Raw genomic sequence first — 21,598 nt, 5'->3', positions numbered from 1 at the left:
TTTTAAGTACACTAATGGATTATATTGTAAAAATACAAAAAAAAAACAAAAACATGTAGCACACACAGCACCCACACACACACACAAGTGACTCACACAGAGCCGTCTCTTTCATCAGGTCAGTAACACAAGTTTCTGTGGTAAGAATTTGATTTGAGAGTACACTTCCACTGTGGAGGCTCCTTAGCTAAATGATGGCTTTGCCATGGCAACACACTAGCTCACTGAGCTTCATGCACGATGCCAGGGCTCATTTCCATGACAACATTATCACAAATCTGAACCACCAAACAGGGAATGGATTCAGCCTCAATTTAAAACCTTCCAGCTGCCTCAATCTCCTCCATGTTTTGGCTGAGAAACTGAAACTGGAGAACGCACACGAACGCACACAAACTGCTTAGGTTACGTGCTCCCTTCCACTATCCTGTGTGTACGAAGTTTGCTCTACCTGATTAGAGGCGATACAATCTGTGAAGGCGTTCCTCCTGGAGAAGAAGGTGAGGAGCTGCTGCCAGCGAGAGGAGGACGTGGAGGGGGATGAGGAGGCAGGAGAGGAGGTGGAAGGAGACGAGGTGTGGGGAGGAGCCAAATCCTCAGAGGAGCCTCTTTTGGGACCCAACTTCTGTTTGACTCCGGGTCCTGCACCTTGACCTCCAGATCCCCCTCCTACCCTTGAACTGCGGGGATACAAGGTGTTGTTGCCAAAAATATAGTTCATGGTTTCTGCTGTCTACTCTTCCTTTAGGCACCTTTAAGTTTATGTTCTAGCTCCTCTCCATAGTTTCATCTCCAGCTTGTCTTTTTGGCGACTTTCCCATCTTGTTTTGCCTTCCTGGCTCTTTAGGTGATGTTAAATTTACAATCCAACTTTCCTCCTCACTGGTACCGGCTTCTAAAAGCTTGCCTTGCTTTTGTTGATATTTTTATCTTCTCTTTGCAGATTTGTCGCTTTGTTTTCTCCTTTATCTTCTTCAGCGTCTTCGGGGATGACACATCAGTTGGCAGATGGAGAGATGAGGAGGAGGAGGAGGAGGAGCTGGAGGAGGAGGTTGAGAGTCCAAAGCAGGTAGACAGAGTCCGCTCAGAGTCAAAGCATGAATCTGTTTATCAGGGTCTTTGTGGATCTGTCCACCCATCAGTCCATCGTTCTCTGTGTTGTTTGTCCATGAGTCCATCATCCCATCAAATCTTCAGCCAAGCAAAAAGTCCAGATCCTTCATGTCTGGGAGTCCAAAATCTCCTCTCTCCTGCGCCCTTCTTGCCTTTCACCAGAGAGTGCAGAGAGTGAGGGAGGAGTGAGGGCCAGGCAACAGCAGGATATAAAGATTGATTATTTAGGGGGGAGTTCACTCTCCGCTTTTCTCAACCCCACCTCTTTCCTCCTCCCTGCCTCCAACTCTCCAGTCCAAGAAGATGACCAGTCAATCTCCCCTCTGTCACTGTGCTTGCTCCCATTAAATATGGAAGGAAGAAGGGAGGGGGGAGAAGGCGGCTGAACAGATGAAAGGAGGGAGGAGGAAGGATGCAGCCAAGGAGGAGAGCATCTGAAGTAGGTGGATGGTTGGAAGAATCATTCTGCACGTCTGTGGTTCCTCCTCCTCCTCCTCCTACAGCTCTCTCTTTCTCTGTTTTAGCAAATTTGTTTTTCCAGCCTTTTAGTGGAGCTGCAACCCGATGCTCCTCTCTCCCTCACTGTCACATATCATTACTGCAACCAGCCCCGCCTCTGCTTTCGATGCAGCCAATAATATTCCAACAAGTTTTGTTGTTCACACACACACCCTTAAAACAGGCATGTACACTCAGACAACAGCTGTTGAGGAAGATACAGTTTAGAAAGGGTTTTGAAAATGTTTGTGAAGCTGCATTAAGATGAAAGAAGCTGAACTAAAATGTAATTAAAAATCAGTTTTGCTCCTTAAAAAAATGTGGCAGCACATGTTTAAAATCATTTTAATGCTTTTATTTGGGCTGTATTTAAACAAACGTAGACGGTTTTCTTCTGTTGATTTCAGCTACTGCAGCACGCCTCTCCCACACACTGTAACTCACTCTATTTCCGAAACCCAAAGTATGCACAGACATAGAGGAAAGAGAAGAAGAGAGACAGTCAGCCAATCCTGACAGTATCCCTCATCCGCAGCATAAAGACAAGCACAATCTAAGCTTTACCTTACTGAGCAAACTCATTTAAGGTGACTTGCCAACATTTAAGTCAATTAACTTGCCTAGAGAGCTTCCTTAGCCTCCCAGAGGATTAGCCAGTGGTGGAGCAGGACTCTTGTCACTGCTTCTTCCTGTATTTCCTTGGGAACTGTATCTATGGTAACAGCTTACAGAAGCCTGACTGACTAAATGTCTTCTTTCCTATTATTAAAATAAATGAGATATTTTATACTCTTTTATGAACACACAATAAAAGGATTGCAACTGAATGAAAAAACAAAAACAACACACTTATTTCAGTTTTTTTTTAATTTTTAGATAAGCAGGTAAAAAGATTGAAAAAAAAAATGTTATTTTCTCTGGACTGCACTGATCATAGTATTTTATTGTGAAATCTTGCTCTATTTCCTGCATATATTAACATTCAAACAACAGTGACTGCAGAACTGCTATCAAGGTGCTAACCAGGCCACCGGGTGTCATGTGGGGTTCACTGTATTGCCCAAGGACACTATGACACACATGGGCGGGGAAAGCAAGAATCAAACTCTGTGTCACAGCAGTAGGTTGTATAGAAAAGCATAGTTAAGGTTAAGTTTATTGCATACGCTGTTGATTAGCTGTGCTAAGTAGATTTGCTATTGTTGTGTTTGCATTTTTTGTCAATTTGCTGAGTCAATAATGAGATTGGTTACATGAGGTTAATTGGGGGGGCTTTTGCACTAGGACGGTGCTGCAGGATCAATCATGAAATGCTGATATTTTTTTTATTTATCTCTCACTAAAGCTGCTCATTAAGAGGCAGTATTTTCACTAGAATTTGTCTTTGGTTCCCCTTTATAATTTGTTTTCTGAGTATTCCATTTGTGTTAATGACGTAGGTTTTCTGAGTGTTCACATACTTGGTCTGAACCAGAATTCTTGTGAACTTTTATACCAGACCTTACAAATAATGAACAAATGGAACCATCCAGAGAAACTAACATTGATGTGGATCAAACAGACCAGAGTGAACGTGTCCTAGTATAACAGAAGTAACTTGCTGTTCGGCCTATTTTTTTTCTGTAGTTTTTCTAAAGCAAAAGAAGAAACCCAACAGCAACAAGCATTACCCACACAAAACACTATTTTAAATGTGCCTGTCATTGTTAATGACAATTATTGAGCTGCCTAAACTCACTTTGACTGTCAGTACGACAGTTTTTATGATTGATGGTCACAAAATGAAAAAATGCGTTTTCATTATTTGTATCCATTAGTACCTAATATTTGGATAAAAAATGTGTTAACGTGTAACCAAATTGCTTCTTGTGGCTCAACAGTTGAGTTGGAGCTGGGGTATTTAAATCTCTGGCTAAAACTAGGCGTTGGTTTCAAACATTTCTGGCTCTAATGGACTACTATTCAAAGAGTTAACTTTAATCATAAAACACTAATCGATTTTTTTTGTTTTTTGTTTTTTTACCCACAGGTCATTGTGTTATCATGGGGTGACTATGGCAGAGTAGATGTAGTCTATGAGTAGATTTTCACCAATCGGCAGAGGACCACAAGTTAAATTGCCCTTAGGCTCAATACTGGACTCAACAGTGCCTCTAATGCACTCATCAGTTTGTGAGTGTGTTCGTGTGTGTGTTTATGGTAAAAGCATTTAGTCTATGAAAGTGGTTTGTATTTTGCAGGACTGGTGGTAGCTAACAGGACTGCAGTCCTTTTTCCAACAGATATACTCCCGTCTTGCAATTAGTCGGCTGATGTGTTGAAAATATTTTTATAATAAAAATTTATAGGCCTTAAAAAATCCCAAGTTTTCATGAATAGTCTAAATTCATTACTATTATTTAAAGAGGTCACCATGTTCATTTCTTAAATCATTTTCAATGTTTTACAATAACTCTAAAGCAGTTGTAGCATTTAATAGAGCTTTAACAACTCCTTCCTGTGTTTTCTTTAGTGCCACAAGCCGAACAACGCCTGGGTCTCACCACCCTCCTGAATTATGGATAAACTCCAGCTTAAGACATTGCTGAGGCTAGCTAAAAACCTTAGCAAGTGTAGCCACCTCTGGCTCCAAAACCCAAACGGCTGTTACAACTTGATGAACAAATGTGAACTTTATCGACAACACCAACGATCAACACACACACACCTAACATTGGCATAAAAATGTAGAATCTTATCATCAAAACAGAGAATAAAAAATATATTACAGACAACAGTTTCATGTATGATTAATAAAAAATTAAATAAAAAGTTTTAGTTTCACTTAGAGAAAGAAACAAAAAAGTACCAAATCCATTGTGAAGTAACGACTTTGACATCCTTAAAAAACAGGGCTAAAGAACTACTACAACTGTCAGAAACCAGACCCACTATGATGAAATACATAATGTGCCTCTAACGGCGATAGTGTCTGGAATAAAGTAACCATAACAATAAATACAGTAAACAGAGCCGTCAGCGGACACAAAAACAATTCAGTGAGACACTGACCATGCCACAACCTTCTTTGTAGCTCTCTCTTTTACTTTTTCTTCCATTCCCTCCAGTCAAATGTCAGCCAGTGAATGCCAACTCTATTAATATTTCAGAACCAATTAAATAAAAGCACACATCATACATGATTAATGTCTGACTGCTGAGGGAGCCAAATTTTCTCTTCAATTCTTAACAGGTTGTAGTAATAGTTAAAAAAAAACTCAAATACCATTTTTTTTAGATTATTATTTTAATTAAAATAGCTTCTTCTCCAGATTTCATGCTGTCGAATACAAAGTGACCCTTTTTTTGTCTAAATAAGGCAGCATAGAAGAATATAAAATGGTATATATATTGCGTAGACTGGCAGATTTTATTAAAGATTTGTAGGCTTAAAAAAGTACAGCTCAGCCAAAAGCTGAAACATAATTCCATTGTTTTTATTGTCCATGACTGTTTGTAAAACTGCAATAAATATCATCTTACGAAAGTCAATATAAGAGGAACGGTGGCAGTCTAGGGCAGACAGAGCAGCTCCATATCATGGTATATTCCAGTGGTTCCTAACCATTTTGGCCCAACCCCAACACTTCCATTAGACCCCTTTCAGATTCTGGTAAAGCCCATTTTGCAGGCCGATGTCAAGCTCTCTTAGTAAATAATGGACATAAAGAGGAATAGATTCTAGAGTATGAGCTCATTGACAAAAGACAAAGACGGAAAGACAAAAGTATCAACACAAAGTCTGACAAGAATGCTTTGAAGTCAAGTATAAAGAAATCCATCCATCTTCTTGACCGCTTCTTCCCTTTCGGGGTCGCGGGGTGCCGGAGCCCATCCCGGCTACTGAAGGGCGAAGGCGGGGTACACCCTGGACAGGTCGCCAGTCTGTCGCAGGGCCTCAATCACACACCCATTCACTCTCACATTCACACCTAGGGACAATTTAGAGTCACCAATTAGCCTATGAAGCATGTTTTTGGATGGTGGGAGGAAGCCGGAGTCCCCGGTGAAAACCCACGCATGCACGGGGAGAACATGCAAACTCCACACAGAAAGGTCCCAGCCTGGATTCGAACCGGGGCCTTCTCGCTGTGAGGCGAGAGCGCTAACCACTTGCGCCACCGTGCAGCCCTGTATAAAGAAATGTTTATCCAAAGAGTTATCTTTTTTTTTAAGCGTGAAAAACAAGTGTAAAGTCCATATATGTTGCTTTGAATACCCAATGCCAGGACATCAAGCAGAGCACATTTTAAAAATCTTTGTCATTCTGCATCATATTTGTACTCTTATTTTATATTACATACAATTGGGATTAATCATTTTACTATTGGAACCAGGAAACTGATTAGTCTGTTAGTCACAATGAGATGTTATTTTGCCAACTTTTTCAGTTAATAAATGATCAAAAAAAACTTCAGAACATACAATGACCACTTTTGGGCTCAGCACAAACCAGAATTGTTGAATTAATACTCAGACATTATAGGTCTGAGTACTTGAGGACAAAACCAGCATCTCCTACTTGTCATTTTTTTAAATATTGCTTATGAGTTAATATCAGGTGAAATGATCTGGTCTACATGGAGGCTATATATGTTTCAGGCTGTGAGTTTAATCTGAATAAGTTAACAATATTTAGATGCACAAAAGCATGCGCCATTTTCATAGTATAAAGTATTGCCTTAAACTTTTATCTGTTTTTGAAAAATGCAAATATATTTTAGCTTTTTTGTGCATGACAAAATAATTCTAAGCAGTTTGATTTTAAATCTAAAGTACATGTGCTGGCGTACAGTACACATATTACCTGGATGTTTTTAAATGTATAAGAGTAATAGAGCTAGCTTGAGCTACACACTCGTGAACTTTGTCTTAGTGGTCAGCACTGCAAGAGGAACTCTTTTTTTCAACAGATGATGTAACTGTAATGAATTACAAAAACTTTGTAGGGCACAATGACGTGGCACTACTTTCACAAATACAGGATTAAATGTTGATAAGGAAATACTGGCTGCTTTTTAAAGGACATCCATGCTTTAGATAAGACAAAACCCATTGACAAGACTCAGCCTTGTAAGACCGTGACAGGATTCGAGAATTATTAACACCTTTTGCATTCAACTTGCTTTAGGTTTAATGATTTGATTAACATCAAGCCACGTGTCTGAATTCTGTTAGCTTCTCTCTGTCTACAGTCATGTCTTCATCCCCTCCTCTGCTGTCGTCCACTCTGTCTTTATGTCCATCTAAATTATCTGCATTAACTTGATGAAAAAAAAAACACTGAGGTTATTGAATAGACTGACTGACAAGGACAGAATGTTCTTTCTTACTCTGTCCATTCATCAGACTCGGTCCTTTATAGATTTATTTACAAAAGGAGATTGGTAGCGTTGCTGTTAAGTCACCTTCAATATATTACTCTATCATTGTTTTAGCTGTAATATTCTGAATTAAAACTGTGTGGCTTCAACAGAGAAAGATGATCAGCTGCTTGTTGGTTTCTGCTGCCCCCTGCAGTTTGAAAACTGTAAATACACATAAACTGAATGGCTAAAACTACATGAAGTATAGTGGATGAGACTTCTAAGCCTCCTTTCTAAGTCTCATTTTGTTCTTCTAAGTTTGATCTTAAACTTTTTATGCTAACACTTCTTAGTTCAAAAGAAGCAGCATGAACTCACAACATGTTACTTTTAATTGACATGTTATTGAAAGTTTGGCTGTAACAAAAAACTCAATTAAACTCTCTTGACATTAGCATGTCAAGAATAACAGTTTGCATCCTATATATGTGGCCATAATTCAAAATTGAAGTGCACCAAATTATAAAAAAAAAAATCTGTTTTAGTTGAGGCTCAAACTGTTAGTGCAGAAGACATTTAAAAGGGAAATCCTATAATAAATTTAAAACAAATCTAATTAAAGTCCTACAGAAAGAATTTAATTAACTTGATCTTCTATTCTATTACTTCAATCCAGCTGTGTCCACTTCCTCTAAAAATATAAACAAGTTTGGAGATTTTTTTTCCCCTCATTGGATTCCATCTGTCACTAAGTCTGAGCCCTCTAGCATTTAGCTCCAAATACTCATAGTGAAATTCTTCAAAGATACATTATTAACAAATTACCATTTCAAAAAATGTGACATACATATAAATTATGTTGAGGGGAATACACATAAAAACAAAAAAAAATAAAAACTGAATGGATCTGCATGCATCAAGAAATGACTGACAGACAATGACGCAAGAAGAACGACGTGTTTGAAAACGCATAGCTACAAAGGCAGGATTACCTGGTAGTAGGCGTGGCTTCGTGAATAGAGGGAAGAGAAAGGCGGGGCTGGGACTTCGTTCAGCCTCTCTCCCTCTGGATGAGGCCACGCCTCTTCATCAAAGGGAATCTCGGGAGATTCTGCCTACAGTGTACAGACAGAACTCCAGATTATGTAACAAATACAGACAGTACAAAGAGATGCACTTTAATGCACTGAACTTCTGGCTTCGGGTAGGGAAAATGTGGAATTCTAAATGACGGGGCAGAAACTGACAAATGGTTTTCTGAAAATTATACTGTCTATCTAAGAGAGAAAAACGATGAAAATAAATAAAATATTTGTGCAGAAAAGTGTAATAGAAACTATAACCACAGAGATTTATATCTTTAATGTTCCTGAATCACGCAAGTAAAAACAGATCCTCAAAACGAACTTGTGGAAATAAACGTTATCATAAATTAAAATCAGTGATTCATGAAGATTCCCCCCCAAAAAGAGGCATTTGAAGTCAGTTGATGTAACAACAGACAAAAACGTGCAAAAAATCCTCTTTGGGCCCAAGTTCATTCAAAATTAAATCAGCCGCTCCCATGAAGCTGCACGGTAATGGAAAACTTGAAAGTCTGACAGAGCGCTATCTGAACTAAAGTGTCATGAAGCTTGTTTACGTGGTACACAATAAGAATCCCCATTCAAGATTGAATGAGATTCCTTAACTTACATAAAAGGTTCCACAGAAAACATGATTAATTTTACAGCAGCAAGTCACATGCAAACTGTGGTTAGGAGGTTTTATAATGATAAGTCTTTGTTTGTTTGTTTACTATTATCTATTTTACTATGTTAAATATTACCCCCCTTAAAAAAAAAAGAGTTTATGTAAAAAGTTGCAGAGACAAAAAAAGAGAAAGGAACATGTACATGGGGAGAACAAGATGGCAGGTCCATCTGTTATGCAGAGGGAAGCCAGATCCAGCACCTGTGGTCATGCACACACTCACATAAACACACACCATCTGGGAAGGAGGAGTTCTCAAAATAAACTGAATACCCAAAATCCCCAGCAGCAAAACACACAAGATGGCCACAAACACAGGAGTTCCACAGCGCGGGTTTTATGAGGACAGAGACGTAATACCCTGCTGCAAACAGACACGTTTGCAGGCAGAAATGACACCACAGATCAGTGTTGATAATGATGCGGTGTTTTCATGTGCACGTATACACTGCAAAATGCAAACAAAATATGGAGGCATGCATCCTAGTGTAATTAGTGTCTCATTTATGGACAAACAGAAAAAATATGACCATGCATTCTTTCATGTACTGTTATATGAAGCAATAAAAAAAAAATACATTCACAGGTAAGGTCTGTGTTAGTCAGTCACAAGGTGGAGCTCCTCAGCAACTTTTGCTTTCACACGCCAGCACATGAACAGCTTCAACGCTGTCTGAAGCTTTCCCAGCGGACAAACTTTGAACTCGTGGTGACTGACAACTGAGTCAGTACAAAGACAAACACATGACAGCGTGTAATGACTCGGAGCTGACACACCACAAATGCACACAGTCCTCAGCTCTGGCTGCCGGCAGCATGCTGAGGGCTGTCGTAACCAACCCACACCCAGATAAACACATGTGACTCCTGACAACACAGGAATAAATTCAGTGATAGTACATAGCACATGCCAGAATACATTTAAAAAAAGACTTAATGGGGGACAAGCTGGCAATGCGATGAAACCAAAGACACAAAAAAGGAAAAATAAGGAAGACAGCAGTTTCCAAAATCCTGGTTTGGGAAAAAAAAGCTATATTGACTATTACATAATAAAAAAGTCTGTTTGTCAGTTTGCATATTTTAATATAAGCATATTTACATAAGACTCCATAAAAAATCATTACAGATAGACAAATAAAGCAATTTAGGTCTGTTTAATTACTTTAAGCACTAATGAATAGTGTGAGAAAACTCAGAACATCTTCTAGAAAAGATTTATAGAAGTCGAGATGGAGTTAATTTCAAACAGTCCAACTAAACTTGTCCAAGGTCACTAAAAGTTAGTCTAGCTCTGTTTATTAGATGAATATCAAGCTAGATCTTTATTTAGATCGATTCCATTTTTGTGTAATTCTGGTACAGATAAAACCACATTAGAACCATTTTTTAAAACTGCGGAGAAAAAAAATATTGCATTAAAAGAAATCGATCAAAATCCTAACATAAATGTAATCACAAGACTTCATGAAGTGGTTTCAGCAATCCAAAAGAATGATTATTGAGCTTAAAAAGCAAGCATGAGCGCAAAAAACATGGTATTATTACAGGAATCTGTTCTTCAGGGCGGATGGACTTTCTAAAGGCACACCTTTGAAGTAGTCAGCACATACACCTGAATTCCCCATCAGCAGCTAAAGCCGACAAAGCCACTCAAATGAGCAGAGGAACGTCTTCTAGATCAACCTTTAAAGTCAAGTTGCCCTGAAGAACAAATCTGGAGACGTGAGCACGTGCTACGAAATGAGGACATATGGTTGCGTTTGTTAGATGGTAGCTAACCCCTTTAGTGCAGTGAGGGGAAGTGAATAAAACCATGCAAGAGCTAATCTGAAGACAGACACAGTCTAACTGACCAATAAAAAGATTACCAAGCTTCATTGTGTGACAATGGACGTGTTAGAAGGAGATAGAGGACAGAAAAGCAAAGAGGGGAGCCAGACAGGCACCAACTGACTGTGGAATAGAGATAGTAATGAGCCTCATTACTAAAAAAGGGGGACAAGCATTTGAATGAAGCCTATACATGCACAGTCCTGCATCAGTATCCAATTGGTAGAAAGTCTTTGCGTGAAGGTGAGTCGAGGCTGTATCACTGAATTTTAAGTACCTGGAGAAAAAGGACTTTGTAATTCCCAAGTCAATAATAATGTCATTGGCCTGAAAAGCTCCAGTTGAAAGTATGAGACTACAGGAAAAGTCAGAACAAAACTATAAAATCTCAACTTTATAAACTAACTACAATACTGCACGCTTTTTTGTTGCACTACTAATGTTAGCTTGGGGTTGTGAGGCAATACGATAGCGGGAAAGCACGTAAACAGATGGGAAGTTGGGGGTAGGCTTACTCCATGCGAATTTCTAATGAATTACTGCATATATTATCTCCAAAAAATTACAGATTTTTTTTTATTTCTGACTAAAAACAGCATAATCATTAATAAAAGACCACTGGGTCTTTACAACGATGATTTCTTTAGTTGTCAGTGTTAATTTTTACCACTCTTAAATGGTGTCAGAGCATTTCAACCAGGTGTAGGCCGGCCATTTTTTCTACAATTCCCCAGTGGACTTTCTGGTGAGCCTCAAACTATTAGCCCTTTGCATGGCCCAGTTTGAACAAAGCTTTAGCAGTTGGACAAATTGCCTGACATCTTACTCTATAGGTCGTTTTTACTGAAAATAATTTATGTTCAATTCAAGAACTGCAAGTATCTGGGCTTTAAAGCTGAAAACAGTTCAAGTCAACACTTTTCCTCTACTGTGTATCTATATCATTATTGGAAAAGGAAACTATGTATTGGGCTATATTTTACTCTACGCTGTGATGAATAGCTTCTCTTCATCCACGCTGGTAAAGTGTCTGGTAAGATTCTCATAAATCTGTTAACACAGTACAAACCCTACCATTAGTCAGGTCCCTTATTGGGTGCTTTTGTCAGACAGACACTCACAGGGACTTATTAAAGGAAGAAATTAGGTCTTTTGAGGTTTTTACAATTTGGCAAAGTTACTGTCACAAACAGAAGGACAGTGTCAAATGACAAGGGCTATTGTTCATTTAAAGCTACAATTACTTAATTTTAAGATTCAGTAAAGACCAAATGATTATATATTTTTTTATTGTGTGTAAAAACCGAGAAAAGGTACAGCTTTAGTCTGATTTCATTAAAGAAAAGCAGTTGCAGCATCTTCACTTGTCATGTGTTCCACTCTCCTACAAAGTCAGCCCACCTCCATTCATGATAATCCTCATTTTTCAGAGCCAATAGGACCTAACGTGACTTTTCCCCAGGAAATCTGCATCCTTCTGCTCTGCCTTGAATGTTAATGTGTATTCTTCCATTATTTTTTTTATTAGTTTGTGTAAACCAAACATTTCTTCTACGACTTTCCCCCAAAAAATCTCAGAAATAATTATGCATTCTATGACCAGCAGCCTCTAAACTCCCAGCCTTACTTGGTTGAGTGGAACTTTTATGTTCTAAAAAAATAAAACACAAGCTATTACTGATGTTCAAAAGAGGCCAGGCCTTAAAAGATAAAAAAATAAAAATAAAAGGTGGCTTCTTTCAGACATATTGATAGGCAAACGTGTAATACTTATGATAAAATTATGTAAAACAGTTCTTAATATGCTAATTTTTCTAAAATAAACACATGGGTTCAAAAAGATGTGATTTCGAACATACTGACACAGGCGAGGACAAAGATAAAGCGTAAGTTATTTACCTGAGCAGGTGCGATGTGTGTGTGAGTAACGTATCCATGCACATGTTGAATCTGTGACAGCTGCCTTTCTGCAACCTGAACCAGCTCTGCCCCACGCAGGTCGCTGTGGCGACCAAGTGATCCATGCCTCGCCAGCGACCGTTGCCTTTCCCGCTCCATTGTCCCGATGCAACTTCCATCTCTCCTCCAGGTTCCTCCTTCTCTTCCCAGGGAACCTCCTTCTCTTCCCAGAGTCCCTCCATCCCTCCCCAATGTCCCTCCATCCCTCCCCAGTGTCCCTCCGTCCCTCCCCATGGTCCCTCCGTCCCTCCCCAGGGTCCCTCCATCTCGTTCCAGGGTCCCTCCATCCCTCAGCTCTCTGGCTATGCCCATTGAATGATGAGGACATGGGTGCTGGAGGAGTCTCGGAGCGCCTGGTGATGCCCCCTCTTCTTCTTGATACCGATACTTCTATAGTGATAGGGAAGGTGGAGGTGACGGGAAGGGGGAAAACCAGTTTCACGGTTGGGAATAAAATAAAAAATGTGAAAGTACATTTTAAGAAATGGTTTGGGATGTGAGGTATGGGAAGTTAGGAAGAAATTAGAAAAGAGAAAAAGAGGAAGAAAGAATTATTCACAAGAGAAATTTAGAATAGCAGTTAGATCAGAAGATTTAGTAAAGCAGAAAAAAAACTACAACAAGGCTGAAACTTAGAGTTAGACTAAAGTAAAGAAGAATATTTGTGAAGTACAGCTCGTGTGGGAGAACACATGGGGGAGTCCAGGTGTACACTCAGCATGGAGGTAATTGTTTCTCAAGCTTCATGTGTTGGCACATGCATGAATGCACTGACACACACAGAAGACCCCAACCTAAAGTTTTCAGGCAAACTAAGATTCAAAACTCAGCGGGGACAGTGAACAGGAGTCGAACTTGCCTTGGGAAATAACCTCGCTCTCGCTCCATCTTCCACTACACTTATCATGCATCCTTCCTTTCCAGGCTACTTCTTTCCCCGTGTTTCTCTAGTCCCACACACTCTCCCCCAGCTTCTATTTATATTCTTTAAAAAGTGTCCCATGTTTTTTCTGCTTTATCGGGCAGAACTCACTGAAGGAGCTAGCGAGGCTGATGTGAGAGAGATGAAAGGTCTCACGCCAACTGTTAATTTAATGTTCATCCACAATTTCAGCAGAATTGAGGAAGCTCCTTCTCTCACTGAATGGATATATCAGTCCATCCAGACTAGGGGTCTGCAACCTGAGACTCTGTAGTTCTTTTATTCTTTCACTGTGGTTCTGTGGCTTTGAAGAAAAATACTAATGATTTGAATAAATAATGGGTTTGTAGTTTTGGTCCATTTAAGTTTTGGCATGTAAAATTCGATTTTTAACATGTCAGATAACTTGAAAAAATGTTGGTAAAATTTGTAATCTTTTGTCGAGGCATTGTTATTAGAATGAACTTGAAGCCCTTTTTTCTGTGCTGCACAACCGCATCTAATTGTTGTTCAGATGGATAAACTCAAGGTATAGGATTGCATTTATATGTATATATATAAAAAATTGCTTTCATGCTTTCATATCATGTTAAAGTTTTGTGCATTTTTAATTCAAGAAAATCTGCCGCACCAGGAGGATCCTGTCTGGCATAGGGTGTATTTTATTTTGAAAGTAGTTTGTATGTGCTGCTGCCTAAAGTACAAACTGTTATATATAGAAAAGTACAACACTGATTTAGTTATTGAATTATTTAAAACCTACATTTTATAAATTAATGGCTTAATGGACACAAAAACAAAGGATATTTTTCTAAACAGTGAAGTGGGGCTTTCTGGTTCTCACTGGGATTTTTTGGTCTAAATGAAAGTGACCCAAATGATTCTTTTAGCGTTAAAGGACGCAGGATCACCTGATCCAGACACATCACTCATTATGTAGATTTGCCTAAAATTTATCATCTCCAAATCCTTTTTTAGTGGTAAGAAAAGGAGAATTTATCTTTAAACGATCAAAGAAATGTTTCTTAATACAAGTGCAATAAAATAATTATGGCAGTATGCATAACAAGGAACTGAGATTGGAAGCAGAACAATTCAGACTGTGTAAAATTAATGACTGTACGCATATGCAAACCAGGACCAGAAGAGAAAAAGTATATCAAGAATTGTACACAGTTGACATGAACCAGAAAAAATTAAGCAATCTACACAACTAATGAGAAACGAGGAACAGCTGTGATGATTACAACAGAAGCTGGTGTGAACCAAAAACAAGCAGGACTTCCAGAGCTGAAATACAAAGGAGGTCAAACAATGAATTGTGATAAACGCAACATTTTACAAATCCTAAACAATGTTCAGAGTCATCAGAACAACTCAAAAGCAGGATAACAACTCTACAAACAAAAACAAGAAAAATTCACCGTACACAGATCATTTATTATTATTTATTTATTTCTTTCATACATTCAGTACATTTCTGCAACACTTATTAAATTCAGGTAAATTTAATTTCATGCTTCATATAAATATTTTTGTTTGTATGCACAAACTTGGATACTAGGGCTGCAACAATTTGCCGATTAGTCACAACTATGTCGACTATTAAAAGTCGTCGACTAATTAGTTGTTATTGTTTTTTGTTTTTTTTAATCTCAAAACTACAGTGTGCACTTTCTAATGCTGCATCTGCCATTGTCTTTCACACACATGGGCAGTAGTGCTAATCCGGGTCAGTAGTGATGTCACAGGGAGTGTACCATAACAACAGTCAACGGTGCTTGAAAGTGTGGGAAAAAATAAAACAAATAAAAGAAAAAAGCGTCCAATTCACTATTAGAAAGGCAGAACTTGTGTTTGATGGCAGCACTATGGCAATGCATGAATACCTGAAGAGGAAGCATGTTGTGATTGAGTATGATAACCCTGAAATGAGATCATCATCTAGGTAAGATAAGCTAAACTAACATTAGCGCAAACAGAGAGCAAACTTATTAGCTAAATATTTTCTGTGCATCCCTGGAACTTCTACCCATCGGAGTGAAATGTCTCTGCTGAAGGGAACATCTGCTCTGAAAAGAGATCTAGTCTTTCTGCAAGACATGAAGAAATTCTAACTTTCCTGGCTATGAGCAAGAACATCGTACAGTTTGAAATTATATAGAATCAGAGTATAGTGAAGTTGAATACAGTTGTGAGCGTTCAGAACCACAAAATTGACTTTTGTTAAATTTGAGTCAGTGAGACCAAAACTTTATCTTTGTTTCCGATTGCCAACCTCATTTGATTTAATCCCAGAAACATCCATCCATCCATCCATTTTCTTGACCGCTTCTTCCCTTTCGGGGTCGCGGGGGTGCCGGAGCCTAACCCGGCTACTGAAGGGCGAAGGCGGGGTACACCCTGGACAGGTCGCCAGTCTGTCACAGGGCCTCAATCACACACCCATTCACTCCCTCATTCACACCTAGGGGCAATTTAGAGTCACCAATTAACCCATGAAGCATGTTTTTGGACGGTGGGAGGAAGCCGGAGTCCCCGGTGAAAACCCACGCATGCACGGGGAGAACATGCAAACTCCACACAGAAAGGTCCCAGCCAGGATTCGAACCGGGGCCTTCTCGCTGTGAGGCGAGAGCGCTAACCACTGCGCCACTGTGCAGCCCTATCCCAGAAACAAATGAAGTAAAAAAGCAGCATGATTCATTAAAGGTTTAATAAACTATCATCCAAATTATCTTTATTTTTAGTTAGCATATAGCTTAAACCAGGGGTATTCAAGTCCAGGCCTCAAGGGCCGGTGTCCTACATGTTTTCCAACCAACCTTCCATTGAAGCTCCTTATTGGCTGCTAATTTCCAGGATCAGGTATGTTTAGCCAATAAGGAGCTTCAATGGAAGGTTGGTTGGAAAACATGTAGGACACCGGCCCTCGAGGCCTGGACTTGAATACCCCTGGTTAAACACTTCAAATTTAAAGGTAACGATGGTTAAGATGTGTGTTTTACATATAATCCGATTAGTTGACTAATTGAAAAAAATAACCAGTGATTACTTGACTATTAACATAACTGTTTGTGGCAGCCCTATTGGATACTGAATTAAAAAAATATATTTAAAAAATTGTCTGTAATCTAATTTTGTTATAAACATGACATATACTGTCCAAAAGAGATTGGATATTAAGTCATGTTTGAAGTGCGAAAGTCTCAAAAATAAAATGATTTGTGATTAAAAGCGTTTTATGCTTTAACATGATAATGTTAAATCCGATCAGGTACATTTCTGATCTGTGAGATCTGAGCTAATAAGCAAGCAAAGGCTGAAATTAACACCAACATTAGACAAACAGCCTACAGCCTGTGGCTCATAGATTAGATATGTTCACATCGCCTGCAGAGAGCCAGACAGTCACCCAGACAATCCTATTAGGATGACCTTTTGACCTCCAATTGAGGTAACCAGGAGAACAACAACAAAGACTTCTTTTTTTTATTTCGTAAAGTTGGTTTTTAGGTCAAAGTAAGAGTCTAATGCTACTATAAATAAAGGTTTAATTTTCTGATTTGACATCTTTGTGCCTCTATGACTTACAAGTTAACTCAAATAGATGATCACACCTCTATATTAGGAAATAAACTACCACATTTGAAACAATTGTATAGCTGTCTGTGTTGCTATAATTAGCAAGTGGCCATCAAAAATACTTGTTTACTTAATTCCAAGACATTAATCCATGAAGTGGTTAACCCCTTAACCCTTGAATTTCTCTCAGCTTTAAAAAAATAACATGTTTTTGCTTTCAAATGGATTATAAATTAAGGTAAATTTAGAGCCAAAGTGGTTTGATGCACACTTGCATCAATAGGCATTTAGGGATGTACATGTTACTTCTAATAACTGCAGGATATCAAGCAAATAAACTGTCTGTGACCTCACACTAGAATAAGATGCATTATCAATCCTGAAATGTTCTGAGGTGAGGAGCGGGTGGGTGCACATGGGGCCTGCCTGGGAATTAAAACAGACATGGTGTCCCCTGCTTTACTGCTCTGTAACCTAATTTTAACTGGGATTAAAAGGAAACACTGCTTAGACAAAATGAGCCTGTGTGACCTGCTTTGTGTGCTTCATCCCATTTTTTTTTCCATTTTTCGCTGTGATCACTGTGATTGCTCCATTATTTAAAGTCCTGTGGAGAGCACTGGCTGAGCGACAGGACGCTAAGACCATGAGGGGAATCTGCATGGCTCACCCTGTTGTCACAGTCCTGCTGCAACTGCCCTCTGCACTCACATGTAGGAACTGTCATGCACGCACAGACTCAGCTGTCTGTATTCTCGCAGCAGAAGAACACCTCAACATGCGTGCAAACATGAAGAAGCAGCCAAATAAGGCTTTCCCTTAATCATGACTCGAGATATGCTGCAAGCTTAAAAACGAAGAAGAGAATATTCTCCAACAGGGCAGTGCCGGCAGAATGCCTGCTGACCACAATTATGCACGTATGCACAGCAAGATGCACATGCAAAGTATGGCTGTCATGTGATAGTGTGTCAGCCAGCCCTGCCGAGCCTAAGAAACGTGACTAGATTGGGAGCAGATTCAGCATCCCAGGACATGTGTGTGTGTGTGCCAGTTTGAGTGTGTAAATGTGTGTGCGTCAGAGTAAAGCTAGGCGTTAGTCACGCTTGGTGAGATATGAAAGAGCAGGGGATCCTCTGCCATAAGGAACTTCTTGCACACACACAGGCGTGCCTTCATCTCTCTCTTTCTTTGCATCTCTTCTTCCTCTCCATCTCTCATGCCGCACACTCTTCAATGCTCAATCAGAAAGCAGCTAAGAAAAGAATCCCTACAGCTGATGACCAACAATGTTTCTTCACAGTTTTGCCAAAAATGTAAAAAAAAAACGTGTTTGTTTAAAGCGCACCATTAGCACATTTTTGTCACAAACACATAATTCAAGCACTCTAAATTCTTCTCTAGAAAAAAACAAGATGAAATAAGAAAGCAAACTGGTCAAATATAACATTCTATTTTTAATACATTTTTTAAGTAGGTTTTTAATTAGGTAACAAAACACATGAGCCTTGATGCAGTTTTCCATCTTCTTGCTTCATGGGGGTTTCAGTGAGTAAAGTGTCTTCAGGACAAATACCCCGACCTTTGCAGAAATACAAGTACAGCTTCATCTATTTTAAATGTGTTCAAATGTCAGACCTTGTTAAGGTGGGTTTGATTTATCTTCTTAGGCACTTTAAGAGGCTCAGGAATGGACAGGTTACAGGCAAGTTAATGAAAAAAGAAGCTGAGTCTCTTGTGTCTAAATGCACTTTCATGTTGGAATCATATCTTTCAAATTAATGCAGCATTTTTTTTTGCCTAATGCATGCCACTAAGATTTAGCAGATTTTAACAATGATTTGATTTGTCAATTTCAAGCAGAACAGGGATTGAGTTTTATTTCAAACTAAAACCATAGAATGTCAAAATAGGAACAGAACTGTATTCCACTAATTCAACAGTTGCCTTATTGGCTTTTCATGGATTCATCAACAAAATCACTGACGGTTATGTTATAAGCAAACAAAATGAACTTGAAAAGGGTTTGCAGTTGTGGGATTGTGAGAAAATTGAGAAGTTTCTTTCCTGCATTTTTGTTATTGTTGAGTTCTTCACTGCAAATCCGACTTTAATAAAAGTGTCAAAAATAACAGTTAATGCTTGACTAAAATGTGATCAGACTGTTAGAAAGGTTCTCAAAGACTCAAACAAAAAGCATCATTATCTGATTCTGATAACATATTCGTCATTTTTGTGAAAATTGTCCAAATATTATAACAAACAAACCTTTCATTTATTTGCAAAAAAATATTTCTTCTTAAACTTCTATTGTTTATTTACAATGCCAATAAATTATAAAAGCACAGACCGAAACAGCCTGTTACAAACTGTGTTTACTGGTGGGAGGAGTCTGGATTTCACTGTCAATGAATACAAAGCTACTTATTAAAGTAACATTCTCTTCATTCCCGTGTCTACTATCCCACAGAGAGCCATGAAGCAGCCATATTTTAAAGGCCTCTTGCAGTATTGCGTGAAGACAGGGATGTTTTAGGGAGCAACATATTGGTACGTTAGTATTGCACTGAAACGTGCAGCTTAGACAAAAATAAATAAATAAATAAATGTGGGACTCAAATTTCTGAAAGGATTTGTTTGTTTGTAATAATCCATTAAAGAAACAGATAAATTCAGTGTGTTGCTGTATTTGCCATAAAGCTACTTTGAACATAACTCCCCAGTTATTCTAGTTTCAATGTGTGGCCAATGCACAGCATACGTATTGCTTTTTGGGCAATAAAGCTGTTTTTTTTTTGTTTGTTTTTTTTTTTTTACTTTTTAATATCTTTTTTAGAGCCAAACATACAAATACCATGGTGATATGTATCAGAAACTGTGGTAAACAAGATGTTGCTAGCACGCCTGTCTGTGTTTCTGTAGATTACACCAATAATAATAAACTAATTTTAAGGCAGTCACCACACAAAAGGGGTTTTGTTTTATTACAACTTCTTAATACATTTAAGAGTTCACAGGCAAAAGAAAAAAATATTTTATGTGCCCCTTGACCACCATGATGAAGCTTAAATAGCTTTAAGACATTTTCCACAAACTAATAAGAAACATTAGCTCCTCCGGCAATGCAACATCTCTAAGGTCTCCTTCTTTAAAAGCAAAATTATATCTCAAAAAGTAAATGCATGTCTCAAAAGTATCTTTCGGACTACATCTTTAATACCGTAGTCACTCTTTCTTCTCTATAGCTCCTCCTCTGTGGGACAAAAACCACGGTTTCTATGGCGGCTCACTTGTGTATCGCTCTCTCTAGCCCCAGTGTAGCAGTTGTCTCTTGGCCAGCCTCTATCTAACAGGCTGTCATAGTGAGGTGATCTAATAGGACAGAAGTGGAGTCCATACAGATTATTATAGCCTCGCTGCTGCATTAGGCAACAGCGTGCTTAGGAATGCATAAACTCATACAGTATACAAACACAGTCTCATGGCTCACAGGATTTTTTTTTCAGAAGCACTGTACACTTTGGTAAAACAAACTCCCTCCTCTCAGCCTCCAGGTTTCTGGACTGATAAAAATGTTCCTTCTTCTTTTTCTCTGTCTAGTTCCAGGTTTTAGAAGGATCCGTTAAGTCATCCTCAGCATCAAATAAGCTGCTCCTTACACACATGGGGCTAGCTTTAATATTTCAAATGTTGATTTTCCACTCAACAGTTCACTACTTTGCAGAATGGTGACTGACAATTTTGACAAAATCATACTGGTTTAACTTTGACTGATGCTGTTTAATCAGCAACTCAGCATTTATAATGGAGGACAGACCACCTCAGACAAGGTAAGTGTCCCTCAAACAATTTCACAGAACATGAATTTATTCTAGAGACAAACGTCAGAGGAAACTTCTCATGACAAAATTAAATAATGGATTACACAGTAGCATATTACACAAATCATGTATTCTATTGTTTACTTTATCATTGAGTCCAAACATGTGCAGGATTACACACACTGTATTTCCCAAGTGAGACTTAAGATAAGGTCAATATTTTTTTCTTTACAAAGAAACATTTCTGATTACAGAAAAGCTTTAATTTTGACCTGAAAAAAATAGTTTCAATTCCGTAAATATGTGGGTCAAAAATAAAAAAAGGTTATCCTACATTTTTTTATGAACTGGTGACCTAAACACAATGACCAAAAAAATCTAAAGATAAAACAATATACATTTTTATTTAATCTTCTTTACTCTGCACTCATCATTTCATGGCCCCACTAACAACACCAACAAATGTAAAATATTACTTTTTATGACTATAAATCTGTATATTTTAAAACAAGCATTGAATGTGGCTAAAATAACTTAACTTATGTGGAACGGATTACTTCTTTAAAATTGCAAAAATTTATGTATTTTAGCATTGAAAATTGGAGAAATCAGCCTCGCGATTTGGATGTCCACTCTGAGTTTCCAAAGATATTTTGTGTTCTCTCTACTCCTGAACAAGGACTATTTTTGTTTTATTTTTGCTTTAACAGACACTTTGTGTAATTGTTTTACATGGCAATCAGGGAAATAAGTTAATAAATGTGTTCTGT

General features: G+C 38.4%; 1 protein-coding gene across 6 annotated transcripts in view; it reads right to left on the bottom strand.

Annotated features, from left to right (window-relative positions):
* LOC112150267 (discs large homolog 1-like protein) overlaps positions 1-21,598 on the bottom strand; it is a 101,032-nt gene that overhangs the window by 59,460 nt on the left and 19,974 nt on the right. Inside the window, exons 2-3 of one of the 6 annotated variants that reach the window (XM_036211575.1) lie at positions 12,441-12,890; positions 7,949-8,071 (exon numbers count right to left, since the gene is read on the bottom strand). The exons of 2 other annotated variants lie outside the window; for them this stretch is intronic. In XM_036211575.1, coding sequence (XP_036067468.1) covers positions 7,949-8,071; positions 12,441-12,890 — 573 coding nt within the window. Of the gene's footprint in view, positions 1-451; positions 1,787-7,948; positions 8,072-12,440; positions 12,891-21,598 lie in introns of those variants that run through there. 3 more of the 6 variants (XM_024278418.2, XM_024278420.2, XM_024278419.2) reach the window with 3 other exon arrangements.

The sequence above is a fragment of the Oryzias melastigma genome, linkage group LG4 (assembly GCF_002922805.2).
Source record: "Oryzias melastigma strain HK-1 linkage group LG4, ASM292280v2, whole genome shotgun sequence".
Lineage (NCBI taxonomy): Eukaryota > Metazoa > Chordata > Actinopteri > Beloniformes > Adrianichthyidae > Oryzias > Oryzias melastigma.
This window is presented reverse-complemented; position numbering and strand designations above follow the sequence as displayed.